The sequence below is a fragment of the Hippopotamus amphibius genome, chromosome 3 (genome assembly GCF_030028045.1).
Source record: "Hippopotamus amphibius kiboko isolate mHipAmp2 chromosome 3, mHipAmp2.hap2, whole genome shotgun sequence".
NCBI classification, from domain to species: Eukaryota; Metazoa; Chordata; class Mammalia; order Artiodactyla; family Hippopotamidae; genus Hippopotamus; species Hippopotamus amphibius.
In genome coordinates, this window is record NC_080188.1 from 40,835,385 (window position 1) to 40,848,838 (window position 13,454).

At 36.5% G+C, this 13,454-nt stretch overlaps 1 protein-coding gene across 1 annotated transcript in view; it reads left to right on the forward strand.

The window, feature by feature from the left end:
- Positions 1–491: 491 nt before the first annotated feature.
- STAP1 (signal transducing adaptor family member 1) overlaps positions 492–13,454 on the forward strand; it is a 33,484-nt gene continuing 20,521 nt past the window's right edge. The window contains exons 1-2 of the mRNA XM_057726411.1: positions 492–611; positions 9,613–9,684. Coding sequence (XP_057582394.1) covers positions 492–611; positions 9,613–9,684 — 192 coding nt within the window. The remainder of the gene's footprint in view (positions 612–9,612; positions 9,685–13,454) is intronic.

Here is a 13,454-nt window from a genome sequence, read left to right on the forward strand (position 1 = left end):
TAAAGAGGGCCACCTGTACTTAAAACAGAAATAATATTAATAAAATTATCCTATGAAGTAATCTTTAATGAAGTGGAGTTAATTCAAGTCATGTCTTCTGGGGATAAAAATGGACAGCAACAAACAAACAAAAAAATGTGGAAGAAAACAAATGTGACCTTGATGTCTCCTCAAAAGTCCATAATCTCCACATCTGTTCCTTTCATCCTCTGGTGATGTTAATCTTCTGTTTATTTTGCAATTGTAATTCTAAACACATGTTGTTTCCTCAGAGATTACCCTCTCAAAGTTGGTCTATGCCTGTTCTTTCTTACTTCAGAAAAAGTAAAGAAAAAAGTGTGTGTGTGTGTGTGTGTGTGTGTCCTGTTGGTGGTTTAAAATCGAGTTTGGACTTCCTCTTTGAACAGCTGCCTTTTCCTCCCACACAAGGGAGATCTCATTTTGTCTGAGACTGGATAAAGCTGAAACAAGCCACACACCAACGAGAGGATATGATGGCTAAGAAGCCCCCGAAACCAGCCCCTCGCAGGATCTTCCAAGAAAGGTCAAAGATTACTGCTCTACCCTTGTACTTTGAAGGTTTTTTATTAATCAAACGGTCAGAATACCAGGTAAGTCCACGGATGATAATGTTAAACTAGAAGCTTTTGTCTTAATATAAAATTTATTTTATGGTGATATGATGTGACAAGGGCCTTCTTATTTCTGCTGGGATTGAACCCTCTTCCCTGAGGTCAGAAATATGATTCCAATTTGCATAATTTAAATACAATGTATGTCTTAAACACATATGTGCGTATATATATATTATGCATAATAGTATAAGGTTCTAATGTGGTCACTAACAGAAAAAAATTCCTAAATTTCCAGAATTTATTTAAACATCACAGAAGAGTTTAGCTTAGAAGATAAAATGTTTCATATATATTTTCTCTGCAATTTACTACTACAATGACATGTACTATTAAGATGAAGTGATACTATGATTGAAATTAAACCTTCTGCTTCCATTCTCAGTTGATTGAAGCTTACAAATAATGATCAAATTATTTTTTATGATAAACTTTTGAAAAAATGGTGAAAATGATAACTGATACTGTTTAACATTGTATATGGTTAGTTATATGTTCTAAGACTGTTCAAGATAGTGATTTTAAAAGATACTACTTAGGGTGCTCTATGGGTAGATGTGCACTAAGCTACATAAATACATTCCCTCTAAGAAAATTCACAAAGCATTCTGTATTTTTTAAACATAAAAATGAAAACTTATAATTAGTTAAAATCAGTGCTTTTGAAATACTAATTGTGGATAATTTGAAATGAATGAGAGAAATAAACACGGAAGTGTCTGTTACTAAAAAAAAGAAATCATTAACTTAGGTCAAATTTTATGAAACGTTAATATTAATTGAAACTGGAAAAAAATTAAGTGTTTTGAGAAATGCCTTAAGAAATGGTTAATAATAATATTTTCTGAGGATTTATTAATGCTTATAGAAAATGTGTGTATATGAAAATATCTGTAATAGCACATTCATATTTCTTGCATATATAATCAGATCACTTACTATTGGAGAGTAATGACATGGTAATTTGTATTCTGCTGTCGGTGTTAAACACGTATTAATAATCTATCAGTTACATTGGAATATTTTTTAGTTGATCCTATATGCTTTCAAAATGAATTCAATCTTATCACTCTGGGTTAGCTACATTATTACACTTTGCCAGGAAAGGGGAGTTGGGAAAAAGAGATTTCTAGTTTGTAATTTAAATTTGTCTATTCATTGAAATTTTCCCAAGGTGTTTACAATAACTATTTCTGATATTGGGTTCCTTTTAATGTTTAAAAAAGGCATTCCATTGGTATGGTTAGTAGCAAAAAACCAAGGATTTAGGGTGTCAGTAAAACATGTCTTTACCTGATGGTTTTGCCTCTTATAGCCTGTGATTTGATACAAGTTACTTGATCTCCTTGAGGCTAAATTTCCTTAACTGTAAAAGGGAGAGAATATCATTTACCTCTCAAGGTATAATACCTGGGATACAGTCAGTGCTTAATCAATTAATTCGTTTAAGCAGTGTTTACTGTGTGCTCCCTATGCACCAAGCATCACACTCAGTTCTGGAGAACAGGAATAAAATACAAAAATCCTACCTTCACGAGGCTTAGTTTAGTAAGGAGTGATGACTCACCCAAATGCTAGTCTCATTTTTCTTAGAAAGCATGCTTTGAAATGGAAAGAATAAACTGTAGGTATAACTATTTCGGATGAAATTAACTTATATTTCCAGTTGAAATCATAGCCAAGTATCTTTTACTTATATGTCAGGGAGAAGAGAGCAAGAGGACAACAGTGATGTCTCCTAACAAGGTGGTTTCAAGGATTAAAGGGATGACATATGTAAAACACCTGGTTCATACTAAAGATTGGATTCATTCTCCTTCCATTTTATTATTCACAACATAGTAAAATCAGTTTTGAATCCACGAGTAATCCAGCTCAAAGGAGAACCACAGTGAATTAGAGTGCTTGATAACAGAAGCAATGAGAAAAAGCTAAGGAAAATAGTGGGATTTCTAGGCAAGTGGCAGCAAAGTGCCAGGGAAGCTTGGAAAGGAGATGAGCCAAGGGTGTAAAGAAGGTCTGTTTTCAAGCTGAGGGGCTGGAGGAAGTTGGGAGGTTCTACAGTATGTTGAGGTCTCTGCTTAAGGAATTCAGAACATGCAAGCTAGAAAAAAATATAACTGAGGAGTGACCTGTTCTAAAGGGAGATTACACGTTGAGAGATGTTTCCTAGTGATTTTTGTGACAGGGGCACTTTTAAGAATTAAGGAGCTTTGGCCTGAGGAAAATGTGCCAACATACACCATTTTAAATGCAGTTCCAAGAGTCCAGGGATCCCGAGTCCAGAACCTAATTAAAAGTACATAATCTTAATGGAAAAAATGTGGGAAGATTTACTTAACCTACAACACTAGAATTCTGGATAATTAGGAAGATTTATTAGAAAATAAAAGCTATTAAATGCTACAATGAGATACCAGTGGCATCACAGTTCTTACAAATGGGGAAAATTCTCATTTTTCTGAAACTATTGAAAATAAGAGAGAGTTTGGATAACATCTCCCGGTCTTCAAACTGTGATGTGCTAAAATTAAAGACCCTGTATGTAATATATCTTCTTCTTAGCCTGAACATAGAATATGGTCATAGTAATAGCATCAAAATAACATTTCTCTAACTAGTCCTCTAACTGCCACTATTTCATGTAGAAAAATTTTAGGGCACAGTTGTGCTCTCAAACAGTTCTCTATGCTAGTAATCTCCAAATTTTTAAAATAGCACACTCCTTTCAAGAAAATATTTTTGAGCACAGATCTCTATATATGAATATTAATTTATTTAGAAATTATGTGTGTACTCCTGTACTAGTAGGCCAAAAATATTATTAACTATATGTAAAAAAGGAATTAAGAAAGATGAAATAAACTAAATATAATTAGATATTCTACATGTAAACGTTTCTTCCCCAGAGGGATCATCTTGCCTGCCTCCAGGGTTTAAGTGCCCCACTTTGGAGACCACTATATAACACCCTCCCTTAAGCAAAGGCACTTAATTCACTCACGAGAAAAAAAACAAATGGGAGCTTTTTACTGGGGACAGGGGATAGAAAGGAACTTAACTGGATTTGCACTGTAACCCATTTTTACTAGTTACATCAATGAGAAAAGAGCACTGGTAGCCAGGAGATGCAAGTATCAGTCCTACTGCAGAACTTGGTCAAGTCCTTCACATCTTTTAATCTGTTTCCTGTTTTGTAAAATGGATAATTACTCCCTTGCATAACTGAACGGGTTGCTGTGATGATTAAATAGACTATATTAAAATGGGTATATTTTCTTGAGGTGTTGCCATATGGAAAATATGCTAGGCTTTTAATGTCCTATCACTCTGAACATTACCGTAATTCTTCTGGGTAGAAATTATTTTAGCCACTTCAAGATGAGTGAATTGTTGCTTACAGAATTTATGTTCAAGGTGCATCACCATTAAGAGGCCTAACTTGGATTTTATTGCAAAGCACTTCACATCATGCTGCCTTTCAAACCAAAGTTCTATTTCCATTTGATGGTGGGTTTCTAAAGGTTGGGGATGTCTAATCACTAGATTCCTTATCACACTGAGGTCAACAGTGAGCTCAATAGACTTTCAAAAGCATTCATTTAATTGAATGAAAATGAGATAGTGACCTTAAAGTCTAAATACAAGGTCATCTAATGATTATGAAGCTTAATGAGAAATTCAAGAGGCCCATTTCAGTATCTTTTCTTACTTCACCAATTGAAAGCAAACAATTGCTTAAAAATAAGAAATTTGTGTTAAATGTATTTAATCTAAAAATATGTCCTTCAAAATTAATTCTTAAAATATTTATGTATCTCTGTAGATATAAATATATACCTAGATGTTGATCATTGAGATTGATATTTATACATGTCTCAGATTATGCTGGTTTTCAGGAGCACTTATCAGAAACTAAATCAAGACTGACACGCAGGTCTCTGCATACAGAACACAAGTTTGATCTGTTCTTAGGTTTGCGGCTGTGGTTGGCGTTCATAGGGCCTGTTGATATTTGTAATCTTCCTTTTCCTCCTGGCTGCCTTTTTCTCAACTCAATGCCTTTGTTCTTGCTTCTTCCCCCCATTTAATAAACCGTCCTTAATCCTTTCCATGAATATATGTTTGTTTACCAGTAATTCCCTCATTAACTCTATGCAATTCATACCAATCTCTCATGACTGAATCCCTCTGTATTTTTGCACAGATGCATGTCTGCATGTACATAAAAAGGGAATGCAATAAACGGTGACTGCTAATAGTGATTTCAGTTTTTCTGTCTTGTGGCAGGTTAATACTAATGAGGCTAATTCAGAAGACAGAGTGTTAGATGTTGCAGGCTTTTCTCATGTTTTCTTTTCCTCTAAGAATCATAGAATCTCGGGTTTGGACTTGATCTTGGATGCCGTACTTCAGTAAAACTACACAACCCATAATTAAGTTCTCTAACCAACACGCCTACAACCCACTCTCTTCCCACTTTCCCTCACCCCCATCCTAGTTCCAAAATATGGTGTAGTCTTGACTTGCTCCTTGCATTGAGAGACTTACCATTAGAGAAGGATGTGAAAGCCTTTAAAAAGAGAGATGTGATTTTTTTAAAAGCTCCAAGATAAAATTAAATTGTTTTATTATTTAATCGCAAGTCAATTCTGAGAAAGTTCAAGTACGCTTTAACAGAGTGACTACACATTTTCACAGTTTTTACAGAACACCTGCCTAATCATAGTATAGGTTAGCAACTTTTCAAGCCAGATTTATCAATGTGGTTTTCTACCTTTTTATTTAAGACAATATGAAAGGGTGATTTTATATAGGAATGACAATGGATTTCATTTGAGTTTACAAAATATCTTCTCCTTCTTGTACATAAACCCATTGAAAGAGATCTATTTCAGAGATTTTTAGATGCCACCACTGTCATACACACATACAGATTACCTTGTAGAAAGAGTATTATTATATGGACAATAAAAAATGCGAAGTACCTGTTAATAATGTGAATTATGGGGTAATGCTTCCTCCCCGCTCACACTGGCCAATATTGCTGGAACTCTTGCTATGTCCCAGGTCCTATGAACTTCACATACATCATTATTCCATTCAATCCTGCAACAACTCTATGAGGATTTGCTACTTATGTAGTAAGAGGCTGGTTTCCCTACATCTATTCTAGGTCCCTTAACACTGAACTCTCAGACAAGAGACACATAATAATTATTATTATTACAATTCGGTAGCTTTTAATATATTCACAAAGTTGTGCAGCCATCACCACTATCTAGTTCTAGAACATTTTCATCATTCTAAAAAGAAACTCCATTAGCAGTTATTCCCATTTTCCCTGTACTATACATTTTTATACCCATTTGTTGGGAATTTTTTCCTTTCCCAAGTTTGAAAGCAAGTGAAAATTAAGACATAGGAATCACAAATGAAGATACATTCATTACTTTTATTATTAATAAAATCTATTGATATGTGGTTTAGACTTAAGGCCAAAACTGTGCTGACAGTTTTACCCCAGATTTAGGTAGACTTGACCTACCTTGAGTCACTGACTCACTTTGAGAGCCACAACTTGCCTCTCTTGGAGGCCCTTTGCCACATGGCAGGGAACAGAGCAGAATACCGACTTTGTCCCTGCAGGCTGAACTGAGAGAGGACAGGAAGGGTTTGAATTGAGCTTTCTGCCTCCCAGACTCACCTCTTAGATACTCAGTCTTACTATCTGCAGAGGAAGTAATTCTCTCTAGCAGCACCATGCAGGATAGATTGGAGGGCGAAAGAAAGCCGTGGAGAGACCAGGCAAAGGGCTGTTTCAATGCTGTTAACATTTTGCATCCTATGTGAAAATAAGGAAAGAAAAGACTTCTGATGGGGCTGAAATTAAAGTTTGTTCCCTTGCCTTATTAAACTGCTTGACTCTGAGATGTGTGAGGTATATATTGGCATCTGGATTTCAGACAAGAGGAAGAATCTCTTTGCCCAGTTTTATAATGACTCTTTTGGGGACCATCCTTGGGGCTGATCCTTCAATCCTATGCCCTTTTGTTTTTTGTATTTATTTATTTATTTATTTATTAGCTGTGTTGTCTTCGTTGCTGCGCGCGGGCTTCCTCCAGTTGTGGAGAGTGGCGGCTACTCTTCATTGCAGTGCACAGGCTTCTCATTGCTGTGGCTTCTCCTGTTGAGGAGCACGGGCTCTAGACTCATGGGGTTCAGTAGTTGTGACACATGGGCTCAACAGTTGTGGCTCATGGCTCTAGATTGCAGGCTCAGTAGTTGTGGCATATGGGCTTAGTTGCTCCGTGGCATGTGGGATCTTCCTGGAACAGGGATCAAGCCTGTGTTTGGCCAGGAAGATTCTTAACCACTGCACCACCAGGGAAGCCCCCTATGCTCTTTTGAATTGTTCTTTTCTTTGGTAACCCGTTCTTGGTTCAGGAGGCAACAGCAGGTTCATTATATTACATTATAGCCAGCTCTCTGTTGGGAGGTAGGATGAAGTGGAAAGACTACAGGGCTTGGACAGAGAAATTGTGCTCCAAGTTCCAACTCTGTCCCTTAGGTAGATTGCTGCAGGACTACTATCAGTTTGTTCAAGCCTCACTGTATTGACTCCCCTTGGAAATGTGACTTTTCTGCTCCTTCCATAAAGAGGTTGAGTCTATTTTTCTGCCCCTTGAATCTGGACTGGATCATGCTTTGGTAAATGTGACAAAAGCAGAGGATTAGACAGTACTTGCACATTGGGCTTTGCCCTCTCTTGCTCCTGGACATCCTTCTGCCAGCCTGTGAACGAGTCTAGGCTAGCTGAGTGGAAAATGAGACTGCATGAGACTGCATGATTCCAGCTATCTCAGTGGTGTGGTTTCCAACACCAACAACCAACTCTCTGCTTCTCTGGACATCAACTGGGTATTCACCAATTCAGTTCAAATCGATACTAACTGCCGACCCAAATTTAGTGCAGACCCCACAGCTTAATTAAGAGCTGAGTCCCACCAGACTACCCACTACTTAAATCACTAGCCACAAGTCCCAGATCTCCTGTCATTCTGACTGACTGGCTATATAAATTAGGAATTCCCGTGACCCTCTCCCAAGATTTGATAATTTACCAGAATGGCTCACAGATCTCAGGAAAACACTTTCCTTACTGGTAAGGGATACAAATGAACAGCCAGATGAAGAGGGCAAGGTCTGGAAGGATCCCAAGCACAGATGCTACTGTCTCTGTGGAGATGGGTTTCACCACCCTTTTGGCATGTAGAAGCTTGGTCTCGTTGGTCAAAAGTTTGTGTAAAGCTTAATCTCCAGGCCCACCTCCTCCTTCCTGGAGGTTGGTAGGTAGGGCTGAAAGTTCCAACCCTCTAATCATTTGTTCCTTTGGTGACCAGACCCATCCTGAAGCTATCTAGGCATCCCATCCTAACTTACCTCATTAGTAAAAATTCAGGTATGATGTAAAAGGGTTCACTATGAATAACAAAAACACTCCTGTTACTTAGGAAATTCCAAGTGTTTTAGGATCTCTAGGCCAGAAACTGGGAGACAAAGACTAAATATATTTCTTATTATACCACACCCAGTCATTCTGCATTCCCAGCTAAGACCCCTAGCAAGTGAATGAGGGCACCCTAGACCATTAAGTCACAGTCAAGTATACCCAGATTCAAAGAATCATCAGCCAGCCACAGAATGAGGAGAAATATAAAATGCTTCCTGTTTTAGTCCACTAAGTTTTAGGGTGGATTGTTATACAGCAAAAGCTAATATAGCACCTTATCAGCCATGAAGACAAAGGGAGAAAACAGTTCAAGTAAGAACATGAGAAAGATGGTTGCTGTAATTCAGAATGAATTTAATCTTGAACTTCCCGAAAGCCAAGGAAAATAAAAGCAAGATGGGCTATGGAGTTCCCATTATTTGAGAAAATAAGTTTATAAATTCTGAAGAGCTGACAAACATTTTGGTCATCAAAAAAAGGACAAATGACAGTCATTATTAAAAAGACAAAATATCATAAAAGTGTCTTCACATTTGTAAGCAAAAGAAAAAATTTCTTCATCTGATTTTCTTACAATAATCCTCAATATAAATCAAGATAACCCAACGTGTTGTGAAAATTCAGCTTATTAAACCCTAGAGGAGGGAATGATCCACATATCTATGAAACTGACTGGAATTTTTTAAAACATGCTTTTTGTAAAGAGCTGGATATGAAGGTAAGTCTTTAGATGTGGAAAGATTTTTTTTTTCTTTAACCCCCATGCCACTTTTTTGTAATACACCCAATCTTCATGGAATGTAAGTTCTTATCTAAATAGACTTTCACTTGATTGAGCCTTACTAGGTTATTTATATATTTTAAACTTAAATAATTGTATTTCTATAGAACTCATAATAATGTGAATATATTAATTATGAAATATTCAGCACATGAATGAAATTTGAATTCAAAGTTCAGCTTTGTGTTATTTTTATCATTATCTATTGCTCATATTTCCTCGATCTATATGAATATATTTTATTTATTGAGCCTAAAATATGGGCCATGTACTATGCTAAGTGATTTATGTGTATTAATTCATTCAATCCTTTCAACTGTCTTGGAAGGTAGATATTAAATGCTTGTCCTAAGCTGGCCCCTTATATGGCCCCTCTTACAGGTGCAAGCTTCCACTGAAAATGCACCAAGAGCAAGCGTCTTAAATCAATGGGGAACGTTTTGGAAAATAATTTACTTAAACACAAATCAAATTACATCCCTACTGCACACCTCATACTAAAATTTGTGAAGGATTTAACCAGCAAATTAAATGTAAAATTAAGCTGTAAAAAAGTAGGTGCGTTATCTCAGGATAAAGAAGAACCTTATATCATACAGCAATTAAGAAAGTTGCAAAGGGAAATATCAATAGGAAAATAGTTGAATACACATAATAAAATAATGCTTATAATTTCTTTCCCACAGGACTATAAACATTATTGGACGGAGTTGAGAGGAACTACACTCTTCTTTTATACTGACAAAAAAAGTACAACAGTAAGTACACATGTTTAGCTGATTTAATTTTTTCCCAATAAATACTTGTCATATAGTTTATTATTCATTTTCTGTATTCCCTAAGTAAAGATGTTCTAGTACAACCAATTTAAATAAGAACATTTACATCTGAGGGCTATCAATTACAAGACCCATGGTAAAATTTCCTGGCAACTCAGAAGGTGTTAATTGATCTCCAAAGCCTCATAACATACAATATATCACAATTTAATTTTTCTAGAAAGACACAAACATACCCCATGAGATAAGACTTCTAAGAGCTCAAGCATGAAAATAACAATAAAGAAATTCTAAGATTATTTGTATTAATTTTAAATAATTGATATTTCACTTTATCCACACACAGAAAAATTGAAAACTGTGTATTTCATTTTTTTAAGAACTTTTATTGAGATACAGTTAACATACAATAAACTGCATACATTTAGAGTGTACAATTTGGTATCCCAATCTCACAATTCTTTCCCCCAAACCCTTCTCGCTTTCCCCACTTGGTGTCCATATATTTGTTCTCTACATCTGTGTCTCTATTTTTGCCTTGCAAACCAGTTGATTTGTACCATTTTTCTATATTCCACATATATGTGTTAATATATGATATTTGTTTTTCTCTTTCTGACTCACCTCACTCTGTATGACAGTCTCTAGGTCCATCCATGTCTCTACAAATGTCCCAGTTTCATTGCTTTTTACAGCTGAGTAATATTCTATTGTATATATGTACCACATCTTTTTTATCCATTCATCTGTTGATGGACGTTTAGGTTGCTTCCACGTCCTGGCTATTGTAAATAGTGCTGCAATGAACATAGTAGTGCATGTGTCTTTTTGAATTATGGTGTTCTCTGGGTATATGCCCAGCAGTGGGATTGCTGAATCATATGGTAACTCTATTTTTAGTTTTGCAAGGAACTTCCATACTGTTCTGCATAGTGGCTGTATCAATTTACATTCCCACCAACAGCGCATTTATTCCACAAATGAAATGTAGCATTTTAGTAGCAGATGCATGCCTACTTTGGAATGCTATGCTTATGAGATTTTATGATCTATTAACTTGTTTAAATATATACCTTTTAGAGGCTTCCCTGGTGGTGCAGTGGTTGGGAATCCACCTGCCAATGCAGGGGACACGGATTGGATCCCTGGGCTGGGAGGATCCCACATGCCTCGGAGCAACTAAGCCTGTGCTCCACAACTACTGAGCCTGCACTCTGGAGCCTGTGAGTCACAGCTACTGGGCCCACACTCCACAGCTACTGAAGCCCAGCCCATGAGCAGCAACAAAGACCCAACACAGCCAATAAAAAGAAAAAAAAAATACACATTTTAGACCATGGATGTAGTAGCCCACACTTCTTAAAACATCATTATTATGTGACCAGATCTAATGAAAGATACAGAAAAAGAGCCTGTGTGATGTATTCCACCTGCAGGCATTCCAGCACCATTAGTGGTAAACTAACCAGAAGTTATTTAAAAAACAAAACAGAAAACACACTTAAAATGGTCATATTTCATCAGATTTCTGGACAGACAAGGTTTATATAAAGGTGTTTTCAAATACCATAAAATAAATTTTAATAGAATTAACTTCTCTGTTGTGTCTCTAACTTCTCACTGATGTCAGTGAAAATATAAAAGACCCTGGCCTAAACCTTGTATCATACACATATGTGAGAGAGTTAACAGTTACTATTCTCTTACTACATGGCAAGGGAGGTACAACTTAGTGACTGGGAGCCTGGTCTTTAGGTAGACTACCTGGGTTTTTGTCCTGGCCCTGCCCCTGTTCACTGTGCCATTTTGGCATCTTGAGCTATTTACCTAACCTGTCTCTGTCTCAGTTGTATCAGGGTACTGGAAGGAAACAGATGACCTCTTTAATTAGGCAATTTGAAGACAGTTTAATGAAGATACTATATTCAAAGCAGTGGACAGGGCGAAGGAAAACCACAAAGGCTACTACAGAACCATGAGGCTTTGTAACATTGCCCCATTACCATACCTAGGAGTAAAGGAAAGAGAGGGAGAATAGTAGGAGAGCTGAGTGAGATGACTGCCTTGAAAAGAGTATGATCTTTGACAGAGGAGACAATTGCATAGAGTAATAAATACCTGACCTCACTCTCCTCACTCTTCCGATATGCCAGTGCTCACCAGTGGTCCAACCCAACAGAAGTCACGGGTTAAGGAAGCCCTCATGTTGTCCATATAGTTCCCGCACAGTGTTGGATGGGATAAAAGTGAATCTAGAGGAGCAAATATCAACAAAAGATCTCCAACACAATCAGTTTCAAATAAAAATTAGGATGAAAACAGTAGCCCATCTCATAAAGTTATCAAACAGATTAAATGCAATACTAAAAGACTTAAGAGAGTAAAGACTGAAGAGAGTAGCTGGCACATAGTAAGCATTTAAGCATTTTGCATGTATTATTTCAGTTAATTCTAAAAACAAAACTGCAGAGTGGGTACTATTTTAATCCCTACTTTATAGATGAGAATTGTCAGGTTTAAGATTAAAAAATTGTACAAGATCAGAAAGCTAATGAAAGGAGTACAATCCAGATCTTGTTCCCGAGCCAGCATTCTTAACCACTATGCCACAAAGAGGCTGTTTTAACGAAATGCTGTGGAATCACCCATCTACCAATTTTGTTAAAAGAGGATGCAGACTTTGGGGGAATTTTTTTGGTGATAGTCTTATAGGAGAAAGCACAGGGACAGAACAAGCAAGAACTGTAGAAACTTAACCTATAAGTAGGGAAGAATTTAAAGCTGCCTTTAAATATTTGAAAGACTGTGAGGAGGCCATGTGAAAGAGTCACTGAATTTGCTTAGTGCTATTCTAGGGGAAAGGGACTAGGACCCATGGATGGAAATTGCCTAGAGAAAAACTGTAGCTTAATACAAGAAAAATCTTGCTACAGGCAGAGGTGCATAGGATGTATGAGTTCCATGTTGTTCGAGATGTTCCAACATAGGCTGGATGACTGCATGGAGGAAAACCGTGGGGGAGAGTCAAGCATCAGAGGGCAGCTAGATTAGATAGATGACCTTTAAGGCTCTTTCAGTACTACAATTAAAACCAAAAAGATATGACTTTCTTTCTTCTAATCAATAGATCAGCTTACAGCACTCTATCTAACTCCACCATTTCTTCCTCTGTTACTTCCTCCTTTAGCTTGATCTAGACAATTTATCAAATAAAGATTCTCGTGTAATTTAAATTTTAGTCCTCCTTTCCTTATACTTCTCCTTCCATTTTTAATTGCTCTTTGTTCATTGAAAATAAATAGGTCAACCCAAACTTACCCTCAACCTCATCAACATAGGAATAGCTCTGGAAAAAAATTTACTTATTTTTATGCCTTACCTTATTCATAAAACTAGAATAAGCATACTTATAAGAATATAGCAAAATAAGTTGTACTGGGCATAACACAGACGACAATCAAAGGAGATAAAAAGAAGTCAACAATGAGGCTGATTTAGCAAAAAATGATACACTTAACAATTCTACTACATTTAGTAGAGTTGGTCCTAATCTTTCTAATACTGCAGAGCAAGTCTAGTCAGTTGCATACAGACCAGTTCATATAGACCAACTGCTCAGAAGAAATATTTTTGTTATACTGGAATAAGATGGAGATTTCCTAATAGGATCCTCATAACCAGTAGCATGCAGTACATGTTAAACAATGGCTTTCTGAAAAAAATTATGTATGTATATATATTATATATAC